Source organism: Podarcis bocagei (genome assembly GCF_964188305.1).
Source record: "Podarcis bocagei genome assembly, chromosome: 10".
NCBI lineage: Eukaryota > Metazoa > Chordata > Lepidosauria > Squamata > Lacertidae > Podarcis > Podarcis bocagei.
The window spans coordinates 34,080,300-34,104,627 of record NC_138135.1 but is presented as its reverse complement, the minus strand read 5'-3'; the positions used below and the strand labels follow the sequence as shown (position 1 = coordinate 34,104,627).

The 24,328-nt window shown below is 41.1% G+C and overlaps 1 protein-coding gene across 2 annotated transcripts in view; it reads left to right on the top strand.

Annotated features, from left to right (window-relative positions):
• Positions 1-24,328, top strand: part of MRTFA (myocardin related transcription factor A) — a 61,363-nt gene that overhangs the window by 15,393 nt on the left and 21,642 nt on the right. For both annotated transcript variants that reach the window (XM_081209512.1, XM_081209511.1), the window contains exon 2: positions 16,098-16,163. In XM_081209512.1, the coding sequence (XP_081065638.1) occupies positions 16,157-16,163 (7 nt within the window). In that variant the 5' untranslated portion in view covers positions 16,098-16,156. The remainder of the gene's footprint in view (positions 1-16,097; positions 16,164-24,328) is intronic.

The following is a 24,328-nucleotide window of genomic DNA, read 5'->3' as shown; positions in this document are numbered from 1 at the left end:
AATGGAAACCACAGTTTGATACCTGGACTGTTCCCATTAACCGTAGTTTAAACAAATTTCAGTTTCTTAAATTGATGTCACAGAAAACTATGGTTGGTTTAAATTCAAAGCCAAAGTTTTGGTCATCTTTTGACATGTGAAATAGAAGGAAGGGAATTTGTAAGCCCGAAGCCCATTGATGTTAGCAGGAAACAATCTCCCTCCTTTTCAGTGGCAGGATGGAAGAAACAGGGCTGGGCAGGTTTGGGGCTCAGTGGAGGCCAGATGGGAACAAGGTAATGAGAGGGTGCTGGGTGGTCTTGATTATGGAGTGTGTGTGTGTGTGTGTGTGTGTGTGAGAGAGAGAGAGAGAGAGAGAGAGAGAGAGAGAGAGAGAAAGCGCACACACTTTGACTCCAGCTCCACCTGCTGCTAGTATGCAGTCCCAGACTGCTTTCTACTACAGGAATGTAGCACTTGATCCCCAAAGGGTTGCCTGTCCGTGTTCTACTGCAATTTGGGAGGGAGGACAAATTTCCTTTTGAAATTGGTAGAGCTCTTTACTCCATGTTTTGTGATATATTTTTAAACAGGAGATTTGTTATTGTTTAGTCGTTTACCGTCTCCCTAATGCTAGGGTCGATTCACGTGAAGGCTGATATGTTTTCCCCTCCTCCCCAAATGTGGCATCTGCATGGCTGCTGCAGCTGTAACTTTGAAATCATTTTTTTAAAAACCACGTGACTCTCCAGGTGATAACAACTGTTGGGAATTCATAGAACTGCCACATAGACAGTTTCCATATGGACAGGCTGCCACATAGCCACAGAGTTCAAATGCTACAAGGCCTGTGCTACAATACCAAAATGGTTTTTCAGCACCACCACATGGGGCCTAATTTTGAACTGGCCTTTTAGCCCCTCTCTTGAGGGTATTGAATTTATAGCTAAATCAAGACCGTTGGCATAGTTCAGAGTGTGTATTGGGCATCTATAGAAATAAGTCAATTGAGGCTCCGGGGAGGCAAGAGGGTAGTCTCTGCTTCTGTGTAAATGAAGCATTCAAATTACGTTTGTGTCTTTATATCTGCTAAGGGTTTTGTTGCCTTGGCACATGCATTTGGAACATAAAAATGTAGTAGATGTACTTTGCCACAGAGGCAGAGCTAAATCTTGGATGCGTTTTCATATTTGTTGAAAGGGAATGGTAATCTGGTTCTTGGTGCTTAGAGTACAGTTTGGCAGTTGAAATATTTAAAGTGCAGTGCCCTCGGATTTGTGAGGTAATGAGAGACTGATATGGAAAAGGAAGTGGGGAGGTCTGGAGGTGTGGAAAGAGCTCAGAATGTGCTTTGACGTCATCTGATAGGTTTTCCAGCATGCAGCGGCTATTCCTGCTGCATCTACAGTTCATGTTATTTTAAAACTCTGTCAAAAGTGAGGGTGGCAGTATATCCTGTGTGTATGCAGGTCCACTGTGGGGGCAGGGACTGCCTTGGGGCCTTTCAGCAGCTGGGCAGGGATCCAGATTCCCAGGCTGGCTGACTCCCTGCGCCTGAGAGAAACTGCAACTGAAGTTTCTCTGTCCATCATGGCTAGGAAACTCCTGAGCTGCTTGAGCAGCTGCAGCCAGTTGCCTGGAAGGATAAGCTCTACGCTCTGGGCAGCATGTACAATGTGCTGCATACTTTGAAGTTTTGCTCAATCGCTCTGAAAGTAATTGTCGCCACAAAGTGACTTCTTGGGAACACCCCTTGTTTAGGTTGTCTGTGTACAAAATTGTTCTAAACTATCATGTAATCCCTGTAAAGGTAGATTTAGAGTGAAGCCTTTGAATTTATATTCCCTTTTGTGTTCCATAGTAATCTGGGTGCAATCATTTGGAGAAGTCTTGAATTTCTCTGTGGACTTCATTCTAGATTTTTGAAGCTTTGTCCTTGCTCAGCAATAACATCCAAGAGACCTCTTAATTCCTAGGATGAAAATTGTGCAATTCTTTCACTACAGGGAGTAGGACTAGGAGTGCTATTCCAGTTTTCTTTCCTGTGGGACTGCATGTTGTAATGTTTATATCTGTGAAATATTTTAAATATTAAGCTGTTTTTGCCCTATAAGGCAATAATTATTCGTTGCAACATTTCTTTGCAAAGAAATTGAAATGTTTTTGTATCAGACCTAACCAAGAGAAGGGATCTTCCTTGAATATTTTCAGGACAAGAAGATGCATTATTATATGTCCTTTAGATCTAGGGTATCTAGTATTAGAGCAAGATAATACCTAACTGACCCTATGGCTCTCTTTCAACTTGTGCCAGATTTCACTAGCTGTGGCAAGAGGGAGGGGAAGGGCTGTGGTTCAATGGCAGAATACTTGCTTTGCATGCAAAAAGGCTAGGTTCAGGTCCTAGCATAACCAGGTAGAGATTCCTGTCTGAAACCCTGGATACCTTTTGCTAACCAGTGTAGAGAAATAACTAGATGAACCAGTGTCTGACTCTGTATAAGAAAGCCTTCAATGTTCCTAGGGGGGACATACTCGCCTCCTTGAGGAAAGCAGAATCAAATTGATCAAGAAGTGCTAAGAGTTGAAGAATCTTTTCTCCTTGATTATTGCAAGTTCTAGTTCTGCAGTGAATGGTAGCAAGCAGCTGGAGGTTCATGATAGTCTTTTATAAAATGGAGATGCATTCTCTTAATGTTTTTCTGACACAGTGCTCCACTGTACTGTAGTATTTAACAGTTGTTAACCATTGAAAACCAGAATAAGGTCTTGCCCTTATTCTGACATTTCAGAAATGGAGCAGACAGGTTAAACTAAACCACTCCTTGTGATACAGTTACAGTGGTACCTCTGGATGCGAACGGGATCCGTTCTGGAGCCCCGTTCGCATCCAGAAGCGAACGCAACCCGCGTCTGCGCGGGTCGTGATTCGCCGCGTCTGCACATGCGCGTGATGTAATTTTGACCATCTGCACATGTGCGAGCGGCGAAACCCGGAAGTAATGTGCTCCGTTACTTCCGGGTCACCGCAGTGCGCAACCCGAAAATACTTATCCCGAAGCTACTTCAACCTGAGGTATGACTGTATTTTGGTCTTTAATGCACAGAGAATTCTCTCTTGTGTTAATCAGCACCTTTTCTGTGTATACTATAATTGAGTGTTGGTTAAATGGATGCCTCAGTGCCTACTGATCCAGAGATCCCCGCCCCTCCAAAAAAAATATCTTTGTGAGCACAGCAGTTAAGCTTCAGCAGTGGAGATGAGGAGGAGAGGGCAGGAACTAAATTACATGATGATGCTTGCCTGACAAATGTTTGAGGTCTGAGTAGAGAAACCAACTGCTTTACTATTTTGGGTGAATGAGGTTAGCTGTTGCTGCAAGCAGTTTCATGAAGGAATCCATCCATCTGTCAATGTGCACAGCCGTGAGTGAGGCTCAGTACTCCCTAGCTCCTTACAATGTGTATGTACATACACCCCTTCTTGGGGGAGCGTAGGCCTTTTTCTTTTTGAATCCAGTGTTAATGAAACTGGCTGGTAGCTGAGAGTAAGGCTACACAAGCGTCTTTGTGCAACCTATTCTGACAAGTCCCTTCCTGAGGATTATACAGCTCTCCAGAGGCCTGAGGGACATTTTGGTCTTGGGATTTTCTTCAGCATGTTGGACAAAACCAAAACCCTCCAGCCTGCTTATGGTGGGATTGTGCCATTTGCAGAGATTGTGTCAAAGGAACAAAAGAATGTAAGCTTGAGTCAGGATTCTTACCACAGCCTGCGGGAAGGTTCGTAAGCTCTTTCTCTTTTCCTATTTTCCTGTGACCGTTCTTAATGGTTTGCATATTGAATCTCTTATGGTCTTCCAGTATATCATAGATCTTTCCAATGAATTAGTTTGTGCTGGTAGTGTTACTTACTTGGATGTGTTTCAGCTTCTCTTGGAAGCTGCTGCTTGTTCCATTTTATGAAGGTCTCTTGTAAGCAAGGGTATGAATCATTCTGTTAGAAATTTAATTGGTTTTTACAGCAAATGTGGGAGACTTTAGTCTTCAGCAGGCCTCAGTGTCTCAGTAGCACATGTAGTTGTGGTACAGAGTGCTTATGAGGGACAGAAAAAGGATATAAATTGGTTATGAATATTCATGTAGTGCAGTATCAATATTTGATCCATGTTCTTGAACAGGTATTTGGGCATTGGGAATTAAGGTATGAGACATCCAAGAAATGAATATTATTGTAAGCAGGGGGATTGTAGATTTGTTTGAAGAACAGACAGTATTGGGGCAGGGAAGGAGATGTGAGGAAATTGAGGCAGTCAGCAGAAGGGTTCCTGTTAGCAGAAATAATGAAGGTGTCTGTAATAAAGTCTAGCATGCCATTATATGGAAAGGCTGAAGGTGAATTTGTGGGCAGGTGTCCCCTCCAGTTGTTGGATTAAAACTCCCATGGTCCCTGACCATTGGCTGTGCTGGCTGGGATCGACAGAAGAGAAATTCCAACAACATCTGGAGAATACCATATTTGCTGCCCTGGAATAAGGAAATTGTGTTTAAGATGAGGAAACAGTACTTTAAGCATCTCCAACATTCACAAAAGTTTAAAAACTATAAACTAGGTATTTTCCGGTATCATTTTAGACTACTTTACCACATATGTTAAAATATGAGCTTGTGCTTAGAAAAAAATACCTAATTGAAATGTAAAATGAGCATCAGTTTCTTTAAGGAAGTCTGCTTTCTCTGAGCATTGTGTATCTTCTCTAGCAAGATGAATGGGAACATGTTTCACACATGGCAGTTGTAAACTAGAGATTTTTTTAAAAATGTACATGCCTCTGAGTTGGTGCAGGCATTTATTGAATTGAAATATTTGATTGTCACTTGTACAACTTGTACACAGTGAGATTACACGAGCACAGCTCTCTTAGTCTTAATTCCCCTCGTTTACTGACGCACATCCACCAAACCCGAAAGTCAGTTGCCCTGTTGTTATCTTTTAATTCAGCAGCCTAACAGCCCACGGATAGAAGCTATTCTTTACCCTGTTGGTGCGGCTAATCATGCTTCTATATCTTCTGCCTGAGGGCAGGAGATCAAGAAATTGCTGGCCAGGGTGTGAATCATCCCTGAGAATTTTCTTCACTCTCCTGAGGCAACGTTCTTCCGCTATTTCATCCAGCGGATTCATGGGACAGCCCATAATATTGTGCTGTATTCACCACCTTCTGTAGGCACTTCCTATCAGTTGATGTCAAACCAGCATACCACACCGTGATGCAGTATGAAAGGACACTTTCTATTGTTGACCGGTAGAAGGAGATCATCAAATGTTGATTGACATCGTTCTTTTGCAATACTCTGAGGAGATGGAGTCTCTGTTGGGCTTTCTTAATCACCTGGGTTGTATTTATTTTTCAAGTAAGGTCTTCACTGAGATAAACTCCTAGGAATTTAAAGGAAGAGACTCTCTCCACACAGCCCTGCCCGATGTACAGCGGGGCTAGTTCTCCTCTCTTCCTCCGAAAGTCCAACACCCATCTCCTTTGTCTTGCTGATATTAAGGTGCAAGTTGTTCCTTAGGCACCATGTAGATATTTTTGGACCCCCCCTCTATACGCTGATTCGTCTCCACCTGTTATTAAACCCATTATGGTGGTGTCATCTGCAAACTTAATAATTGCAGTAGATGGGTCAGATGATACACAATCATATGTATACAATGAATACAGGTAGGGACTTAGCACACATCCCTGTGGTGATTTATGGATTGGAACCAACCATCACCTTAAGTTTATAATCTGAATCCACCTGATAAAAGGCTGCCTGCTTACATTTTTGCCAATCATCTCTCTTAACTGTTCTCCAAAGTGAACCTGTCATTTGAAACTGTCATTCAAATCTGTTGGGTAAGTGCATCTTTTCCTTCCCCCAACTCCCGCACAAAGGGGTGTAAAGATGCTTATTGTTTGGTGAAGCTGCTTCTTTTGGAAACATGCAAGTCCAGAATCCTTTCTATAAAGCAAGTATACATTGCCAGCCAAGGCAATCAGTGAGTTACCAGCCCCATGGGATGCAAGCAGAAGATTTGGGAAAAGACCACAACAGGAATGGGAGCTGGAATTTGTGTTCAAGTTGCAGAGAGCAAATATGTAGCAGAAGTGTGGTATCAGGTTGTGACTGGTTCTTGAAGGAAGTAAAAGCAAGTATGTTTTTTGAATATTTGTTGATGGGGTCATTTGCTTTTTGTGTAGTGTTTCAAAATTCTAGGATACTCAGAAGGATGCTGGACATGACAAAAGGCAGGGTTCAGCCGTAGCAGGCAGTTGGGATACTTTTGACAAAGTAAAGTATTCACACAGAAACAGGCTTGAGCAGCAGCCAGTAACCTTCTCTTGTTAATGCAAGGCTCAGGGGGGGGGGGAGAGGAAGCTAAAAAAGAGATATTGCAAGTGGAAGTGCAGCTTGCAGTCAGGTTTTTGAAGAATCAGCATGAAAGACTGACCTTATGGGGTGGGATTCCTGCCATAGCTTACACTCCAATTCTGGATAGCTCCCAGACAAGGCATATACTCTGGAATTTATTCAAGCCCAGTATGGTCCAGCTGCAACGCCATTTGACTTATTTGTTTTAACTTGCAATCCCATTATACCAGCTGTGCTTGTGTAATGTATTTGCAAGGGCAGATGCTGTGAGCTCTGTGGAAATGCATTGCACTGCACTCTAGCAGTTACTGCTACTATGTCTATGCTCTAAGACCAAGCACTCCAGCTTGCCCACCTTGGCTCAGAGACTTCTAGCATTAACACTTCCATATAGTGCCTCTATTCAGATGTATTTGGTGTTTGTGTTTTAGCCTATCATGCTTTAGCCTCTCTGTACTGCTATAACGTGCCCCTTCTGACTCTCAGAACATGCCTGCCTGTCTTGCTGGCCTTACACTTGGAATGGGTAGCATTTCAGAGAAAACAGAAGGTCCTTGCTTTCAACATCCTACCTAGCAGCCTAAATTTCACTTCCAGGACCTCATGTTTACATTTCCTCACTTCATTGGTGTCACAGCCACTAACTCTTCCCACAAACTATCAGGCTATCTAGACAGTATGCAGCACCCACATTTTTTGTGTTGGGCGAACAAGGCAGTCTGCAGTCTGCACACGCATCACACACCCAGCTATGCATGCCCCCAATTATCAAACCAGCCACTATTAGTATTCCCTCTAGGGCAGGCATGTCCAACTCCCAAGAGACTGCGATCTGCTCACACTATAAAAAGACTTGCTGTGATCTACCCATTCTCATTGCCAGACGTTTGTTGTGTGTATGTGTTTTGGAACACTATGGCGATCGACCAGGGACACACACCCCCCCGCGATCGACCGGTTGGACATGCCTGCTGTCGGGGATATCCTTCTCACTGAAGGCTGAAACTTTCAGCTGGGTCCTTTTTTTAACCTATGAAGTGTAATTCATTTAATATAAACTGAAATCTACTTATATTGAGTTTGATCTAAAAGTTAAGCTTACCTTTTTTTATTTGAAGCTGACTCACCCACTATCTAGGTTTCTGCCATGTGGAATTCTATATTAGTGGTTAGGATTTAGTCTAGTTCTCTTGCATACTGTAATACCTCTATTGCAAGCCTTTTTGTTTGTGAATTTTGTCAGCATTCTAGTCTTGCTGTGACAGCTGAAATGGCAAACAATGGTTAGTGCTTGCTCGCCAACCCAGAAATGGAAACTCATTTCAAACCAAAATTTCAGATTTTGGTTTAATGGGAAAGTGTTGTCTGATGAAGCTAAGCAAATAATTATTCAGTTATCGCTACCATGTATAGTGGAGGCCACAACTTGATTGAACCCTTTTTCTTCTTCTTTATAGGTTCTGATTAATTAGGATAATTTGCTAACCTCTACTGCACTGTTAGGGCCAGTCCCAAGCACTGAGCTACTTTCATAGTGGTCCATTTGTGCTATGATGCGTATCATACTTCAAATTGTTACTGTTGCATTATGTCTAGGTATAAGGGCTTTGTTCAGAATTTCTCTAATATTCTGATTTTCAGAGGAAAGTAACTATTGTTCTGTAGTGTATAGTCCCAAGTTACTGATCCCTGCCAGACTGAAAGGCACTGCCACTGTGTGCTCATTTTGAACATACATTCAGCTAGTAAGCACCATGCACTAATCAGGTGGTTTTCTTTTCTTGTTGTCTGCCTTGCCCTTAGTAAAGATGGCACATTTCAGCTTTTGTAAATGAGGGTCATTATGACACAGTTTAAAAGCATATTCCATAAATATACCAAATATTCAAACAGGAAAACTGAAACTAATGAACACGTAAGGGCTGGATGTGGAATTACAGGAAGAAAGGCTCCATCTGAATAGTAGACTTAGGATGTTACAAGAAATTAGGTGATAAGGAAGTTTGGAAGAGTATAGATACCTGAAGCAGCTGCTTTCTGTTCAGACTTTTTGGATACATTTTACATGTTTGCTCTCCTAGTTTACCAGACTGCTCCTATGAACCACAGCTGTTGCCTTAGACCAGGCATGGCCAAACTTGGCCCTCCAGCTGTTTGGGGACTATAATTCCCATCATCCCTGACCACTGGTCCTGTTAGCTAGGGATGATGGGAGTTGTATTCCCAAAACAGCTGGAGGGCCAAGTTTGGCCATGCCTGCCTTAGACCTAGTGGCAACTGTCTGAGGCACACTTGCTTTGCATACTGTGATCTAAGTTTGTTTTCTAAAATAGTCATTGAATTTATAGATTTAGAAATTTGGCAGCCAAATGGAGTTGTCTTCTCTTTCTTAGTAGAGCCATTTAAAATTATAGACTAACTTAGGTCTTGCCCGTTAATATCAATAGACCTACTCAGGAATATGACTAACATTGATTGTAGCCCATTGTGCTTTTATTGCACTTTTATTGCTTCCATACCAAGATAACAATTAATGTGTCTGAGAATGTTCTTGGATGCTTGACCATGATTACAGTGTAGTGGCCCAGTATTAATGGGGATGTTCAAGGCGTGTGTGTGTGTGTTTATATTGGCAATATTGCATTCATTTCAGATGGAGAGGTCAAAATAGAAAATATTTCATTATAAGTGCTTTTTTCATTTCAGTCAGCTAACTTGAATAAAATAGGGAGGGGCAGGTAAGTCTCGCCCCCCATAATTGATTACATGATGTGGTGCAGGCGCACACCATTGAGCTTTGACTTGATGATTTGAGAAGTGTGCAATCCGAAATTAAGGATTCACAGTTGCTGCTCAGAGTGATACCTTGAAGCCTAACCTTGTATAAAAATAAGATTTCTGTTTCATTCACAATAGATTTATTAACTTCCTCAAGCTTTGTCGTATTCTGTTATTGCAGCAACATCAACTGCAAATGATCAGCAGAAAAATATTAATTTATTTAAAAAGATTTCTAGGGCACCCCCAGGACAGTGTCCTCTGGGCGGCTTGCAAAATTAAAACAAAAGGAACTGTATGTCTCTTGAAGTTGCTGAACTACTGAGTGTGTTCTTGCTATACTAATTAGTGTCAGTTCAAATAGATCAAAGCATCTCTTCAAGACAAAGGTATTATTTATTTTGGGGTAGTGTACATTTAGCTAAAACCAACTTACATGTTTTACATTTATATTCTGCCTTTTCCCCAAGGAGCTGAAGGTGGCATGCAAGGTCTTCTTTTCCCTCTCCACTTTTCCCCTCACAACAATTGTGTGAGGTAGGTTTGGCTGAGAGAGAGCAGCTGGCCCACAACAGGCTTCATGATCGAGTGGGCATTTGAATCTTAACTTCTAGTCTTAGTCCAGAATTTTACCCACTTAACCATATTAGCAGTATAGTTCAGGTGTATGGAATCTTGGGCCCAGGGGCCAAATGCATCCCTCTTGACTTGGCTCTTGGGACTCTACCATGGCCAAACACCCTCATTGGTCCTTCTCCGCACCCTCCTCTAGTGATTTTTCTTTGCTGGAACATGTCATTGAACTGAGAAAACAACTCTTTCTGGCCAGGATGGAGACTGATGTTTGTGTGTGGCCATGCCTACCACTGGCACATGGCCCTTGGAATGTTTGCCATAATGTGGCCCTTTGAATGGAAAAAGTTCCCTACCCTTGGCATAAACAAATATCCTAGACCACAGTGCTAAATAAAGTTCTGAAGAATCTACAGATTACCCAGAACAGTGTTTCTGAAACAGTTGACCAGGATCAGCCAGTGGGTCTCAGTGCCACTGGATGAAACAAACAGGTAATTTTTTGGGGGTAGGGTTACGGTACAAGTTGAGTCTGAAAGGAGAATGGGAGAAGAAATTGTAGGAGATGGGTAAAATACTTTGAGATGCACATAGGGATGGGGGGGGGGACAAAAGAAAAAGCATTCTCCTACTCTGAATTAGACTTTGGATTGGCAAACTTTGCCCCAAATGTAGAGGTTGTACCTTATCTCCAGGGCAGATGTCTGTACTGAGCTTAAGGAAAGCTGAGCTATAGAACTCCTTGCTACAAGGAAAGTGCCACGGCAAAGAATTTAGCAATATCCAGAGATGGATTAGATAGCATGATGTCAGTAACGGCCAGCTGATTGTACCAAAGTCGTCTTCCATTGTGTGATGATGTACCTCAGAAATTTCCAGCCATCTCAGGTTTTGCCTTGAGGGTAGAAAGCTTGATAATTCCTGATCTATCATTTTAAAACTCAGTATGACACAGTCAACAAGATCATATAACTCATCAGTCACACTAATGACTTGAGTTTTGGAATTCCTTTCCCCTTTCAAAGGGAATAATTTTCTTTGGAGATAGAATAAGGCAAGTGGGACCCACATTTTTTAAAAAAATAGAATACCTTTTTGTATTTTTGCACTTTCACTCAAGCTTGATGATATCCCCCTCTTTTTTGTGGATAGTATAGTTTTGACTACATAATAAGGATCAAAAACTTGAGTTTTAGGGAACTTTCTCCCAGGTTCTCCTCTTTAGAATCTTTTTTGTTTTACCTTTAGTAAAAGGGTTCCTTATCACTAGATCGGCTTCAAGGGAAAGCGCAAAATAGGCTGTTGGAAATGGATGAAAATATATTCAAGATTTTTCTCAAATTCTAAAAGTTATTGGGGAGAAGGATCTGGTATGAAGGCTGTTGAACTGCATCTGTTTTCCTTGATGCTTTTGAAGTGTGTGTCTCTTGTCTATTTGCAAGGGACTGTGGTTGTATTCAGCAGCACTGTAAGAATGTGAACAGATGCCTGGTCTGCTTACTGGCAGCTGTCTTAGCAATCTTTCAGAAGTAAAAACTGTTTTGTTTCTTAGGAAGATTTCTGGGAGCTTGGAAATGCAAATATTAAATCACCGTGGTTTGAGGTGGAGAAGATTTCCTTCCACCAACTGGAACTGAGTAAAATGCAGTTAAAGGAACTGATTCTGTTTTCTACATTTCATATCTGCTTTTGTAAGCCACCCCTTTATAGCCCAACGGGAAGTAGTTCATTTTTTCTCAGCATTTTTGCATTGGTATAATCCCTTGACATGAATATAAATAGGGTGTCTTGCCCCGAGTGTCTCCTAAAGATATTACAGAGTAAATCAGCAAGTTCTCCTCTTACTGTGGTTGCCAAGGAAGCTGTAAAGAAACGCCTGGCATTTTGCAGCAGTAGTTGTCCCTGCACTCAAGTAAAAGCAGGAATGGAGTGTGAGATGTAGTAAAGCAAACAGTTTTCTCTAATTACAGGTAGGTAGCCGTGTTGGTCTGCCATAGTCAAAATAAAAAAATTCCTTCCAGTAGCACCTTAAAGACCAACTAAGATAGTTCTTGGTATGAGCTTTCGTGTGCATGCACACTTCTTCAGTTTTCTCTAAGTTTTGTACTTTGCTTAAGATTGATGAGCTCTTCAAGAGTTCATACACATCATAGGAGCAATATACACTGTAAAATTGAAATGAGTGCCAGTTCTTTCCCCTTATTCCAGTTGGTACACTGTAATACAAATTATTGCTGATCTTCTTCCAGCTGATGGAATACACAGCCATGACTCTTTAGGTGGTGTGTACAATCTGCTTCACTTAAATGTTTATGAACTATATAATATGCCAAAGTGCATAGACAGTTCACATTCCCCCTCAGCCTTCAGTGGATTAAAGTATTATTCTCTAGAATGGCATCATGTTTCATGTACAAGGCAAAAGCCTGCTCTAAATAAGCTTGCGAGCACCTCCAATCTAAGATTGAAGCTCATATGTTTGTTACAAGAAAGCATTGGCATTCAGGGAAGTTTTTAATGTGTGATGTTGTATTGTGTTTTTACTGTTTTTTGTTGGAAGCTGCCCAGAGTGGCTGGGGCAGTCAGATGAGTGACATATAAATAAATTGTTGTCGTTGTAGTGCATAACTCTGGGTCTCTGCCGCATTCTACTCTTTTTGGACCTGGCAAATGATATTTCATGAATCCATTTAAAAGCTGGTTAGCACTTTGAGCTTTCAGCAATTTCACTGTAAGCTCCTTAATTTTTATTTCTTAATGGTCTCACACTTGGAACCAAACACCTTCTATGCTAAGTATGTTTCGTGAGCACTCATGATTCAGAAGGGAATATGAACATTTCATATGAGTTGGTTCCTAGCTGTCAGGGTCACCATAGCAAAAAAGGAATATAACCTTTTCAAATAAAGTTCAGATTAATTGGGGATGGGAGGGTGGTTTTGAGCTCTTCAAATGGCTTATTTGCATTGGTAGCTTAGCAGTTATTGCTGAATTGAAATTGATGTTAGCATCCATCTGTCTTGAGAAATAATGGAGTGTGCCTCTGGGGGTGAAGTCAAACCATTGTGTTAGCAGCACCAAGTGACCACCTTAGGGAGCAAGCCTGGGTAGTGTGTATGGGGGTCCTGGGCTGCCCAGACAACAAGACCCCCCCCCCGCCCTCGCTGATGGTGGTCCAAAAGAAAGCAGAGCAATATGTTTGGCACCAGCTTGGCTGCAGGAGTTGCCATAAGGAAGCATATAAGGCACCATCCAATTGTCTTAGGGACTCCAGTCTGGATTTGTGTAGGGTTTCCTCCTTAGCTTTTTCTTCTCCTGAAAAACAGTGGAGGTTTAGGATCAGTTTTTCTTCTCCTAGATGGGCTTCCTTCCCAGCTTGATGAGCCCCAGCTACCTCTTGAGGTGAAATAACGTTGCATTTATTTATTATATTTTACATGTTACAAATTTACAAAACATAAATAAAATTATCACAATTGCACAGTGTATAAACAGAATGGGTAATACTGTAGTCTTAATAGAATTTGATCACGAAAGGGCAGTGCCTACTTAATTTAACATGCTGAGGGTCACTTCTTGCTCTGTGCTGCTGCTGCTGCTCCTTCATCCTCCTCTGCATTTGCCTTGGCTGCCACCTCCTCGTCCTCTCTGCTGTCATTTGTGGAGAGGCCCACTGACACTTCCTTAGAGCAGGAGAGAGGAGTTGGGGTCGCCCACTGCAGTGGTGGCCAGAGGGTTCACTCTGAGGTTCACCCCACAAGCCTGAAGTGACACTGCCTACTTTAATCAAACATAGAGAGTTCCAAGTGGGGGCGGGGGTTATAGGCTTAGTTTAGAAACACTTTCAGTTAGCTGCCGAAAAGGATGTGGAAGGGAAATGGTTCAGACCTGCTATCAGATGCAAAAGCACTCAGCGCAGGATATTCCAATGCAGGCGATTGGAAAGAGTGGGAAGTGGGGATGTAGGCCGGATGCAAGATGGATTGTTACCTAGAAGCTTAAAGTAGCAGGAACTGGTAGCCCCATACCAGTTTACACACATATCAGAGCACAAACAGAATTTTGAGTTGGGGCAGTGTTTATAAACTTCAACAATGCAAATATTTTAAAACAATGTTTTAAAAGAAAGTGGGTTTTGGGAAGCTAGCATTAGACTCGTTTCAGCTTTTAACGATTTAACATGAAAGCTATGATACTTGACAGCAGCCTTTCAGCATTACATTCTAGCAGGCTTCTTGAGTAACTACTTTCAGCATACCTTAAGTTCCTCTCGTATACTTTCATCTGGTTAGAATGGGTGTTTTCACTTCCGATTCAAACGGTTCATGCAGTACTAATTTGACCCACCCTTCAGTGGCTTCACTTGATTGCTGCACTGTTCTGGCAGTAAGATTATTTTTAATGCTTTTCTAAAATGAAGGCAATATAGAAATGTGTACTTAATACCTCAAAGATATATACTTGTAGACTAGTCCAGACAAGCTAATGCCATAATAAATGTGTTAATCTTCATAGTACCAGAAGATTCTTTTGTTTTTTCTGCAACACACTAAAACAACTTGCCTCTCTGGAAATTATTTCTGAATGTGTCTGTGATGTTCAAAGTTGTTTGATCTATATTTCTTCTAAAGCGACTTGATCCCAGTTTATATTGTAACTTTTTGCAAACTTTGGTGCTCAGGATATGATACAAACATGCTTGTATGTTGTCATCTTGCAGAATTACTTTAAGTTTACTTGTGTAATACTGGTGTCACTTGAATAGTTAACAAATGATTGCCTTGTAGTTATGAAAGCAATTTTAAAAAAGTTCTATCTTCCACTTATTTCAATCTTTAGGAAATCAAAACTTTCACAATCATAAAAAGGCCACACAAAAGTTGGGTTTTATATTACCATAACCAGTGTTAGAAACTGGGATAGAAAAACTAGAAGCCAAATGGCTTCTGGGACCTGGGTTGTGGGTGCCAAAAGAATGTAGTCGCCACTGGGGGGGTGGAGGGTCAGAAACACTTTTTATTATTTTGATAAGCTTTAATTAATGTGCAATTCATGTAAGTGACACATTGTTGATATCACACTTTAAACATTTTACATGTTTAATTTGGTGTTTTCAAAACACTTATTTATTGTTAAACTCCTTAACATATTGTCTATTCTTAACATATACTTTGAGGCTTCAAAGCACATACGTTTCACTAATCCTTGAGTGTCAGCCAGGCGCAAAAAATGGCACCCAGGCTTTTTGAGGTGCTCACGAATGGAGAATCTTAAGGCGCAAAATGTTCCTGGTGCCCTGCTAATTTCAAACCCTAACAGCCAAAACAGCTTTAGTTGGTGCCTCTTAACACAGCGTGGAGGACCAGATCAAGAATAATTTTTCAGTTAAATGGGGCAGCTAACTTGTATCAGCACCTTCTATAAGCACATAATTGCAACATGATTTGCATATATATCATATCCATATTGTGTGTATGCATAGCTATGGGTATACTCAGCTTCATTATCATCGTCCCTATTTCTCCGTAGAAAAATGTCTAAAGATACACATAACATAATACCTTTTCCTGCAGATATGCTGCTCAGAATTTATTTCTGTTTTGTTCTCACAATTTCTAGTATATTTTAATACCACACTATGATTTGTAAGCATACATTGAGAGAGTATGAAAAATATACCTTGTGTCACTAACTCTATGGATTGTGAGGGTAATTAAAGTACATTCAGATTCAGAAGAAACTGATCCATGTTATGTGCACTTCAGTATAAACGTGTTCAGTATAAACGGTTTACGCTGAATTCTTCAAATCCTTAAAAGGATTTTTTCTTGGAATCTCATTTTTTGGAAGCAGTGTTGGTACAATCTGTTGGTTGTAAGAAATAGGGACAAGCCATGCAACTGACAGTATAGTTGTTAGTGATAAATTTAGGTGTACGTGAATGAAAACGTCGGTAAATGTGAATTTCTGCATTTTACTGGATCAGAGTCTGTTTGTGTGGTCCCCGTGTTTTTATGCTTTCAATATTTGCAAAGGACTGTGGTGCTGCAGGAGTTGTTGAGCAACAGGCCCTGTTTTCATACTCTGTGGATTTTTTTATCAACCTGCTAAAATGCATTGTAACTTCCTCTCCCCGCTGTCTACAGCAGAATACGGAAACCTTGCTGCCTGAGGCCACTTCTGCAATTGCAAGAGTTAAGAATTGGGTGGGGATGACAGGGCTTCTCTCCTACACACTAATGTTCTGGAGCTAAAAAAAAAAGAAAATGAAGAGAAAAATATGCTCTGCATTGTGGCATGTCACAGTAACCTGTTCCGCACTTAATTCTTTGTCTGCCTCATTGCAGTGCTACAGTTGAAGCTCCAGCAGCGACGAACACGTGAGGAGCTGGTTAGCCAAGGGATCATGCCTCGTAAGTATAACTTGTTTAAACTTCTTCTTTCTCTTTGAATACACAATGTCTTTTTTTTGAGATGAGAAAGAGCTTTGAAACATCTGCCCTTCCAAGATCCATTCCACTTCAGTCCCCATGTACGGTGTGTGGAGCCTTGTGCCATTTTTAATTTCTAGGACTGGTACCCTAGCATCTATTTTCTGGAAGTTGGTTGCTGCACAGAGTAAGATGTGACTGTATTACTTGATAAAGAAGGACTTACTGGAAGATGTTGCCATGCTAGAAACATCTGAAACACTGGGTGCATGGTAGTCATTTTCTTAGCATGCTTCCTGCCATTGAGCTAGGAGTGCGGCTGCACACATGCTTAGTAGTACCCTGGCTATAAAATGTTCATGCAACAAAGATTTTTTTCTGCATTTGCTACTGTTTAGAATTACACTGTAACCTTTAGACAGCAGGTTTTGTTGCATGGTGACAAGTGCTGCAATAGCTTGTTCATTAGGTGTGGCTCAAGTCAGTGATGAAACAAATATATGCAGGGCTAAGGAACGCTTTGAAAATAACTTTTTAGTGTATGAAAAGTTATGATCAAATAGACAAATGCATCAGGAGAAGTAACATGAGGGCTGGTAGAAAAGCAGTTGAATTATTTTTGCATGCTCTGTAGTGTATTTGCCTTGAAGCCTTTACAAAGGTGTTGGCTCTGCTAAGAATTGTGCAAGCATCGGCTCAGTGTACCAATATCATGTTGCTGTTTTGCTACAAGAGTACTAGACAACTCATTTTGGGTTAGAAGGATTTTCTTTGTTCCTGTTATAAGCAGCATCCAGATATATCAACATTTTATTTTGCAAGTCCTAGCTGTTGCAATAACAACTGGGACTTTATGTGAAGCTGGCCTGTAAACATTTTTGTCTGTTGATTAGTTGGAAGTACACAGTTGTTTCTGGGGGAAGTTCCTGGCTCTCTAAAAGCTGAAAAGCAAATAAAGAGGAGTTTGGAGGGTCCTTTCTTGCACATATATTTTCCTATATCTCGATACTAGTAAATTATTCCGTTCACTTTTGGTTTCTGTTCTTCATGTTGAGACATATGATTTTAGTTGGCATGTTTATAAAATTTGTCAAATTCTAAAAAAAAGTTCTATGATTCTCTGCTTGCTTTGTGCCTTTTGTGAGCAAAGGGGTTTCAAACAGAACCCAGTGTAAATAACAGACTCCCCAGTGCCTCATGCTGACCTGTTCAGCATCTTTAATTTCAGTATTGACAACCGTAGTAAAATGTGCAGCAACAATTGCATGTTGAATGACTGTTTTCCAAGTGACTTTCTTTATAATGGATTTGATAAGTTTTCGGATACTTTTGAAGTGTTACAGCAGCTAATTGGGCTATTTCCGTTGCTGCCTCTGTAGTTCCAATAGGCAGGAGTCTGGGTTCTGTATGCATGCTGGCTTGCTTTGTGGGCAATGGCACTAGATGTAAACAAATTTAAGAGCAATCAGGTGTTTTGAATAGGTGTATTATAAGCAGAAAACTAATATAAAACTTGATCTTTTCAGTATAAACAGACATATTTGTCAAGCCGATTGGTGAATGTTATTCCTCTAGTGCAGAGAGAGTCTAAAAAACTTGTCAAGGATAGATTGATAGCAAATAGAATACCATTAGTTGAAAATGTATTATTTCAGAACTAGGGTTAGCTCACCTTTCCCTTTCTTCACTGCCATCCTCATGTCTCATTTGTGGGCCTGCCATTCAATTTTAAAACACTTCCAGTCAATTAACCATCAGTTTTACTTTATTTATTGATAAGTTAAGCTTGCACACGAATAAATTCTAGATTTAGAATGTTAATGGACACTTTTAAATGTTCAGGCATACTCTCCAGGATTTTTTTTAAAACAGAAAGGAAAACACATACAACTCTGATACATTGGATAGATCAGAAGAAATATTTGTTCTAGACCAAATAATTATATTGTTGCATCAGGTGTGTGTGTGTTTAAATGGAAGAGAGGGGATGTGGAAGAAAAGAAGTAGGTTTCAGTTCATAGTGTTTTAATAAGATATATCTAATTTTCATTTTAAATGTCAGTGTGCAGCTATTTTTTGTATATTGAAATTTGAGAGATGAAGGTGTCTGTGAGGAAGCAACTCCAAAGTGCTGGGGATTTCCCTTTCTAGCAGTGGGTGGAGCTGTTGGGGTCCCACAGCCTGCCTGCCTGCCCTTCCCCAGACTATTGTGCTTCAGTGAGAAGCAGCAAGAGGGGCTTCTAGGAACCCAGTACCCATCCTTTTCTGCCTCCCACCCCCAAACCGGTCTTCTCTACTGGTTGGCCAGGCTTTTGACTGGAGGAGCAGGCAGCAGTATCACCAGTGCCTTCCACCTTGATGACAGCAAGCAAAACCTTGGCTTTAGATCTCTGCCAGGAGTACACACAACCCTTGTCATCCCTTCCTATGATATGTAGTCATTGCTAGATCAATGAAGTGCCATATCCATTCAAAATAATTATATTTTATCCCACCATTCCTTCAGTGAGCTCAAAGCAACGTGCATAAATTTATCTTCACCACAACCCTTTGAGGTAGGATAGGCTGAGAAAGTGTAACTGGCTCACAGTCATGCAGTGAGCTTTATGGTTGAGTGGAGGTTGATTAAAAACTTTGATTGACTACTTGGGTTCATTAGTTAGTTCTTATTTCAGTCCTACTTATTTGCATTCTTTTGTGTTTATTGACTACACTTTATCAGGCACAGGTCTCTTGGCTGCTAGGGTTTACCTGTAGCATAGATCAGGAATGGGGGGCCTTGTGGCCCTCCAGATGTTGGACTACTACTCCCATCATTCCCCATAATTTTTCTTTGGGGGTGTGTGTGTACATTTTTCCAATTATTGTCGTAGATACACAGAGTAAGCATTCTGTGTAGTATGCTGTGATTCAAACTATAAAACACTTCATACTGTACTTTTAATCTATTATTAGTTAAATGCCCATCACTCTGATAATACAGAGGGCCTTGTTAATGGAGGCCAGTCCTCCTGTTGTTATGGTTAGCAGGTTGGTTTAGGCCCCTGGTGCAGTGCTTTATTTTTGGAAACCATTTTGGGATAAAGTATAGGGGCACAAGGAGGTAGTTGAGATGGAGGCCTGGCTTGTTCCAGTGTCACAGTGATTCCAGTGACAGGGATGAGGGTCAGGTTTTATCCCCTACCCCCCGTTATGTTCCAGAGTGAAACCAGATTAGAAACTTCAGTGATTAAGTGGTATATAAATAGCTTAAATATATGCATACATACTTTGTTCTAATGAAAGCATTGGAGAACTGAACTAGCCCATGTTTGCATAGTTCAGCCCTGATTCTCCATCTTGGTGTAATAAAACCGTAGAGATTGACTATTGCTAATCTTAATAGAAATTTAGAATCGAGGCACCTTTGCTGATTCTAGTATAGAATAGTGGCTGCCATAATAGTAGAAATGCATAAATTGTCCTCCATCCTTGCCTCTGTGCACGTTCAGTGTAAGTATATTCAGGTATGTTATAATGACACTCCTTGACCTTGCTTTTGAGGGAAGCCATGCTTGATCCTTCTGGGTTTCTCTTCCAAAAACAAGCACATGATAAACAAACAATAAAGGCTTTAATCACAAGAGTGAGAAGGAAGAGGACTGAATTTACATTATGAGGTCTGGTATCTTGCCTTATTAATAGTATGGCCTGACCATAATGCCAGTGTGCAGTTCAGAGAGATTTTTTATTATTATTTATTTATTTATGGCTATTAGCCCATAAAACAGAGAGATTCTAGAAGTTGTTCATTTTAACTTGGCAGTGTTGCAAATTAGAGAAACCACAAAAGGCCAGACCCTTCTGCTTGTTGTGTCCTCCAATCCCATTCATTCAGATTATATGAGTATTTTGTTAAACTTCCTTAATTTAAACAGTTCAGTATGTATAAGGCAAGGCTGAGGGCTGCATATTCTAGATATATAGTTCATTTATGAACTTACTCAACTTGTGAAATGCCTAGGGAGGAGAGGGATTGCAGTCAAGGACCTTCTAGGTCCCATTTTACTCACTTAAATGGGTCCTATCTTTGCATTTTTGGGCATTCTTCCTAGAACAGATTTGAGGTCAGAGCAGTTTGTTCCAAAACAGATCTGCATTTGAGGTTGGAGCAGAAAAAAATAGGAAGCTTTTACATTTATTTTTCTCAAGTACACTTAAGCTTGCTTAAATACCCATTCAAAACAACCCATCTCCTTTTCGAATAATGCAAGCTGTTGGCTGTACTTTTACTTCTTATACTTTTTAAACTAGTGGAATTAAAACCACATTGTGTGCCTTCATTAACTTTCTTGGTATGCTAATAGTGAAATATTATTTTGCCCTGAGTAAACTTGTAAAACGTGATGGGCTTTGTCAGACTGGGAGCTAGTAAACCTGCATATACTCTACAGTTGAGCATTTCCTAATGCATTGTGGCTATCTCAAGCCGCTAACTTAAAAGCACCATTTCTGGATGAAGTTAACATTTTCATTTCTTGAAGGCCAGCGTACAGTGGTACCTCGGGTTAAGAACGTAATTCGTTCTGAAGGTCCGTTCTTAACCTGAAACTGTTCTTAACCTGAGGTACCACTTTAGCTAGTAGAGCCTCCTGCTGCCACCGCACTGTGGCGGCGTGATTTCTCTTCCCATCCTGAAGCAAAGTTCTTAACCCGAGGTACTATTTCTGGGCTAGCGGAGTATACATAGAAGCGTCTGTAACCTGAAGCGTCTGTAACCCGAGGTACCACTGTATATGCCACACACAACTCAACTAGAATATCAAGGATAAAACCATAGCTCAGTGGTACGTGTTTTATATGCAGGCACCCAGGCTTATTCCCAATATCTCCATGTAGGGCTTGGAAAAAGCTGTGTCTGAAATGCTGGAGAGCCTCTACCACCAGCCATTGTAGTTCAAGGATGGGAAACCCTTTTCAGCCCAAGGGCTGCACTGTTTTCATGGGCAAAATTGGGACTTTTCCATATGTACAGCATGACAGACTACATTCCAGCTACATGAAAATCAGAGGTGTCTACTGGGTTGGTAAGAGATGGGTCCTAGGGTGAGTCTCAAGGATTGGCTAGAGAGATCGGGGGGTTACAGTGGTCCCTTGGTTTTGATTCTCCTTCCCCCCTTCCAATTGTAGACAGATACTGAATAGATTGGTCAGTGTACGACAGATTTTTATATTTGTTGTATCTGCATTGAGGTTTACTGGCCAATTTCTGCTGGTGCTTGCTGCCAAGCTCCTCCTCTAAGTTATCTGGCATGCACAAGGAGGCTTGTGGGAGAGACAAGGGTTTCTCTAATTTGTGCTGCATTATGAAGAAAGTAAGAAATGGGAGGGGCCTCTCCCACACTTCTATTATCCAAACACCTGGTCAAACTAGAGTAGACCTTGCCTTTCCCTTGAGTCTTTTGATACTTGAAGAGAGCTTGAGGGAAAGGCAGGATTCTCATCCTTTGTGGTATTTTGGGAACAATGAGGAACCATAGGAGTCTTTCTCTACTCCTTCACAATCTCTGACTTAAAAGGAAGTGAAAGAAGATCAGCCTTTCCCTTGAGCCTTCTGGCAAGTGGAAAAGAGACTGGTCTTATTTGCACTGAAATTTGAATGTGAACAAGTGCAAGAGGGTACAGCTGTTTTCTAGCTGCTCCCAATGACAGCAAAAAGGGAGGCTGAGAGAGAAATATTAGATACTGTTGGGCATCCTACTTTCATATTTTGAAATTTCCACATGCATTTGGTAGAGAACTAGTGTCATGTAGTAGTTAATGAGACCAGACCAATCTGGGTTCAAATCCCCATTCAGCAATGTAGCTTACTGGACTAGTCACTGTCTCTTAGCCCAACCCTTCTTCATAGGGTTGTTGTGAGAATTAGCTGACAACTCACATTGAGAAGCGTTTGGGGTTGTTTTTTGAGGAATAAAAAATAGTATAGCATATAGGCTACAAAACAGAAACTTTGCAACACCATTATTAGCCACTTCATGCTTTTAAATGTAGAATAAAGCAGATACCAGAATTTTTTCCAGTGGGAACATTATCTTGATACATTTTTCTTTTAAACACTAGCTCAGGAGTGGGAAATATCTGTCCCTAAGGCCCAGTTAGGCCTTCCAGACCTTATCATTTGGCCCGCAAGGCATATCCACTTGCCATCATATTAATTAGGCCTTTGGCTAATTAAACAGTCTTTGGCTTTTTATGTATTTTTGCGTTTTTATATTGTAAAACGCCTTGTGATCCTCTCTGATGAAGGGCCGCATAGAAAATGAATGAATGAATGAATGAATGAATGAATGAATGACACCAGGCATGTCCCTAGACTTGAAAAAGGGGTTTGCACACAGACGCCATCTGGAAAGACGTTGCAATGTTTCAAAATGTTGTGTACCACATGGGTCACCTGGTACTATTCTGATGTTAGGGGATTGAGTGGTTTGTGTGGTCTTGCCCACCTGTTACATGGCGCACAAGGGTGGAGGGATATGAATCTGGCCTGCTGGCTGGATTCAGTTCCCCACCCCTGCCCTGGTTACCACTTCATGCACTATGTTTTACTTTGATGTCCTAATTGTGAAGCTTACCTAAGTGTTGAGAAAAAGACACCCAGAACCCATACAGAGAAGAACCATCACTAGAATTGTACCATACTTTAATTGTGTGTCCACGACTAGCACTGCCTCCTCTACAAAAAACATTAGGTGTAGTGGCCTCCACAACAGTTTTATATATAAGGCTAAAAAAAGACTACTAGTCTCCGGAAATGTTTGAAGTGCAGTTATCTTCCAAGACAGAAATGTCCATATTGTAGCGCATGTTTAATAAAATTATGTGGTGAAACCACAGGAGACATCTGCCCTGTGCCTTCCATTATGCATTTTGCAGGTTGTTGGATACTGTCAACACTTCCAAACCACCAAGCAGGAAGGAAATCCACAGAAATTGATTGTGAAAATATAGCCTTGCAAGCACAGTGGTCTTGTGGTTAGTGCTTTACATAGACCTCTGCCTCTCTCTCCTTGTTGTGAGACAAGCAGGATGGAGAGGGGATTGCTGCAGGAACCCGATCCTTGACTCCTTGTGCTGCTCTGTAGTGCCCCTTTGTGATCAGTGTAGGAATGACATTGATGGAACCCTGTCAACAAGAATTTGAAAAGACTATAAAGATTTGTTGTTGTTGTTTAGTCGTTTAGTCGTGTCCGACTCTTCGTGACCCCATGGACCAGAGCACGCCAGGCACTCCTGTCTTCCACTACCTCCCGCAGTTTGGTCAGACTAATGTTTGTAGCTTCGAGAACACTGTCCAACCATCTCGTCCTCTGTCGTCCCCTTCTCCTTGTGCCCTCTATTTTTCCCAGCATCAGGGTCTTTTCCAGGGAGTCTTCTCTTCTCATGAGGTGGCCAAAGTATTGGAGCCTCAGCTTCACGCTCTGTCCTTCCAGTGAGCACTCAGGGCTGATTTCCTTCAGAATGGAGAGGTTTGATCTTCTTGCAGTCCATGGGACTCTCAAGAGTCTCCTCCAGCACCATAATTCAAAAGCATCAATTCTTCGGCGATCAGCCTTCTTTATGGTCCAGCTCTCACTTCCATACATCACTACTGGGAAAACCATGGCTTTAACTACATGGACCTTTGTTGGTAAGGTGATGTCTCTGCTTTTAATGATCCTGTCTAGGCTTGCCATCGCCTTTCTCCCAAGGAGCACGTGTCTTTTAATTTCGTGACTGCTGTCACCTATTTGTAACCTATCTATAAAGATTACCTATCTTTTAACTTTACTCACATTTGTCCCTGGCATCAAATGACAATATTTTTTCAAGTTACCAGCTTGGGGTATTGCAGAAATAATAGACTTGTCTTTCATACATGATCCTAAATCATGGTTCAGAGTTATAGCAATGAGCTGCAGTGAGTTCTCACCACTTCTCAGGAGCCATGATGAAGAGTGTAGAAAGCTTTTGGTTCCCTTTAAATTAACCACAGATTATTGCAATGTCCAAACCTAGATACACTGACCCAATTCACATGTAACACTAAACCAAACAATGATATATCATTATGAGGATGAACTGCGGCAAACCTTGGCCTCATGTGTTCTCCCCTCCTTCCACAA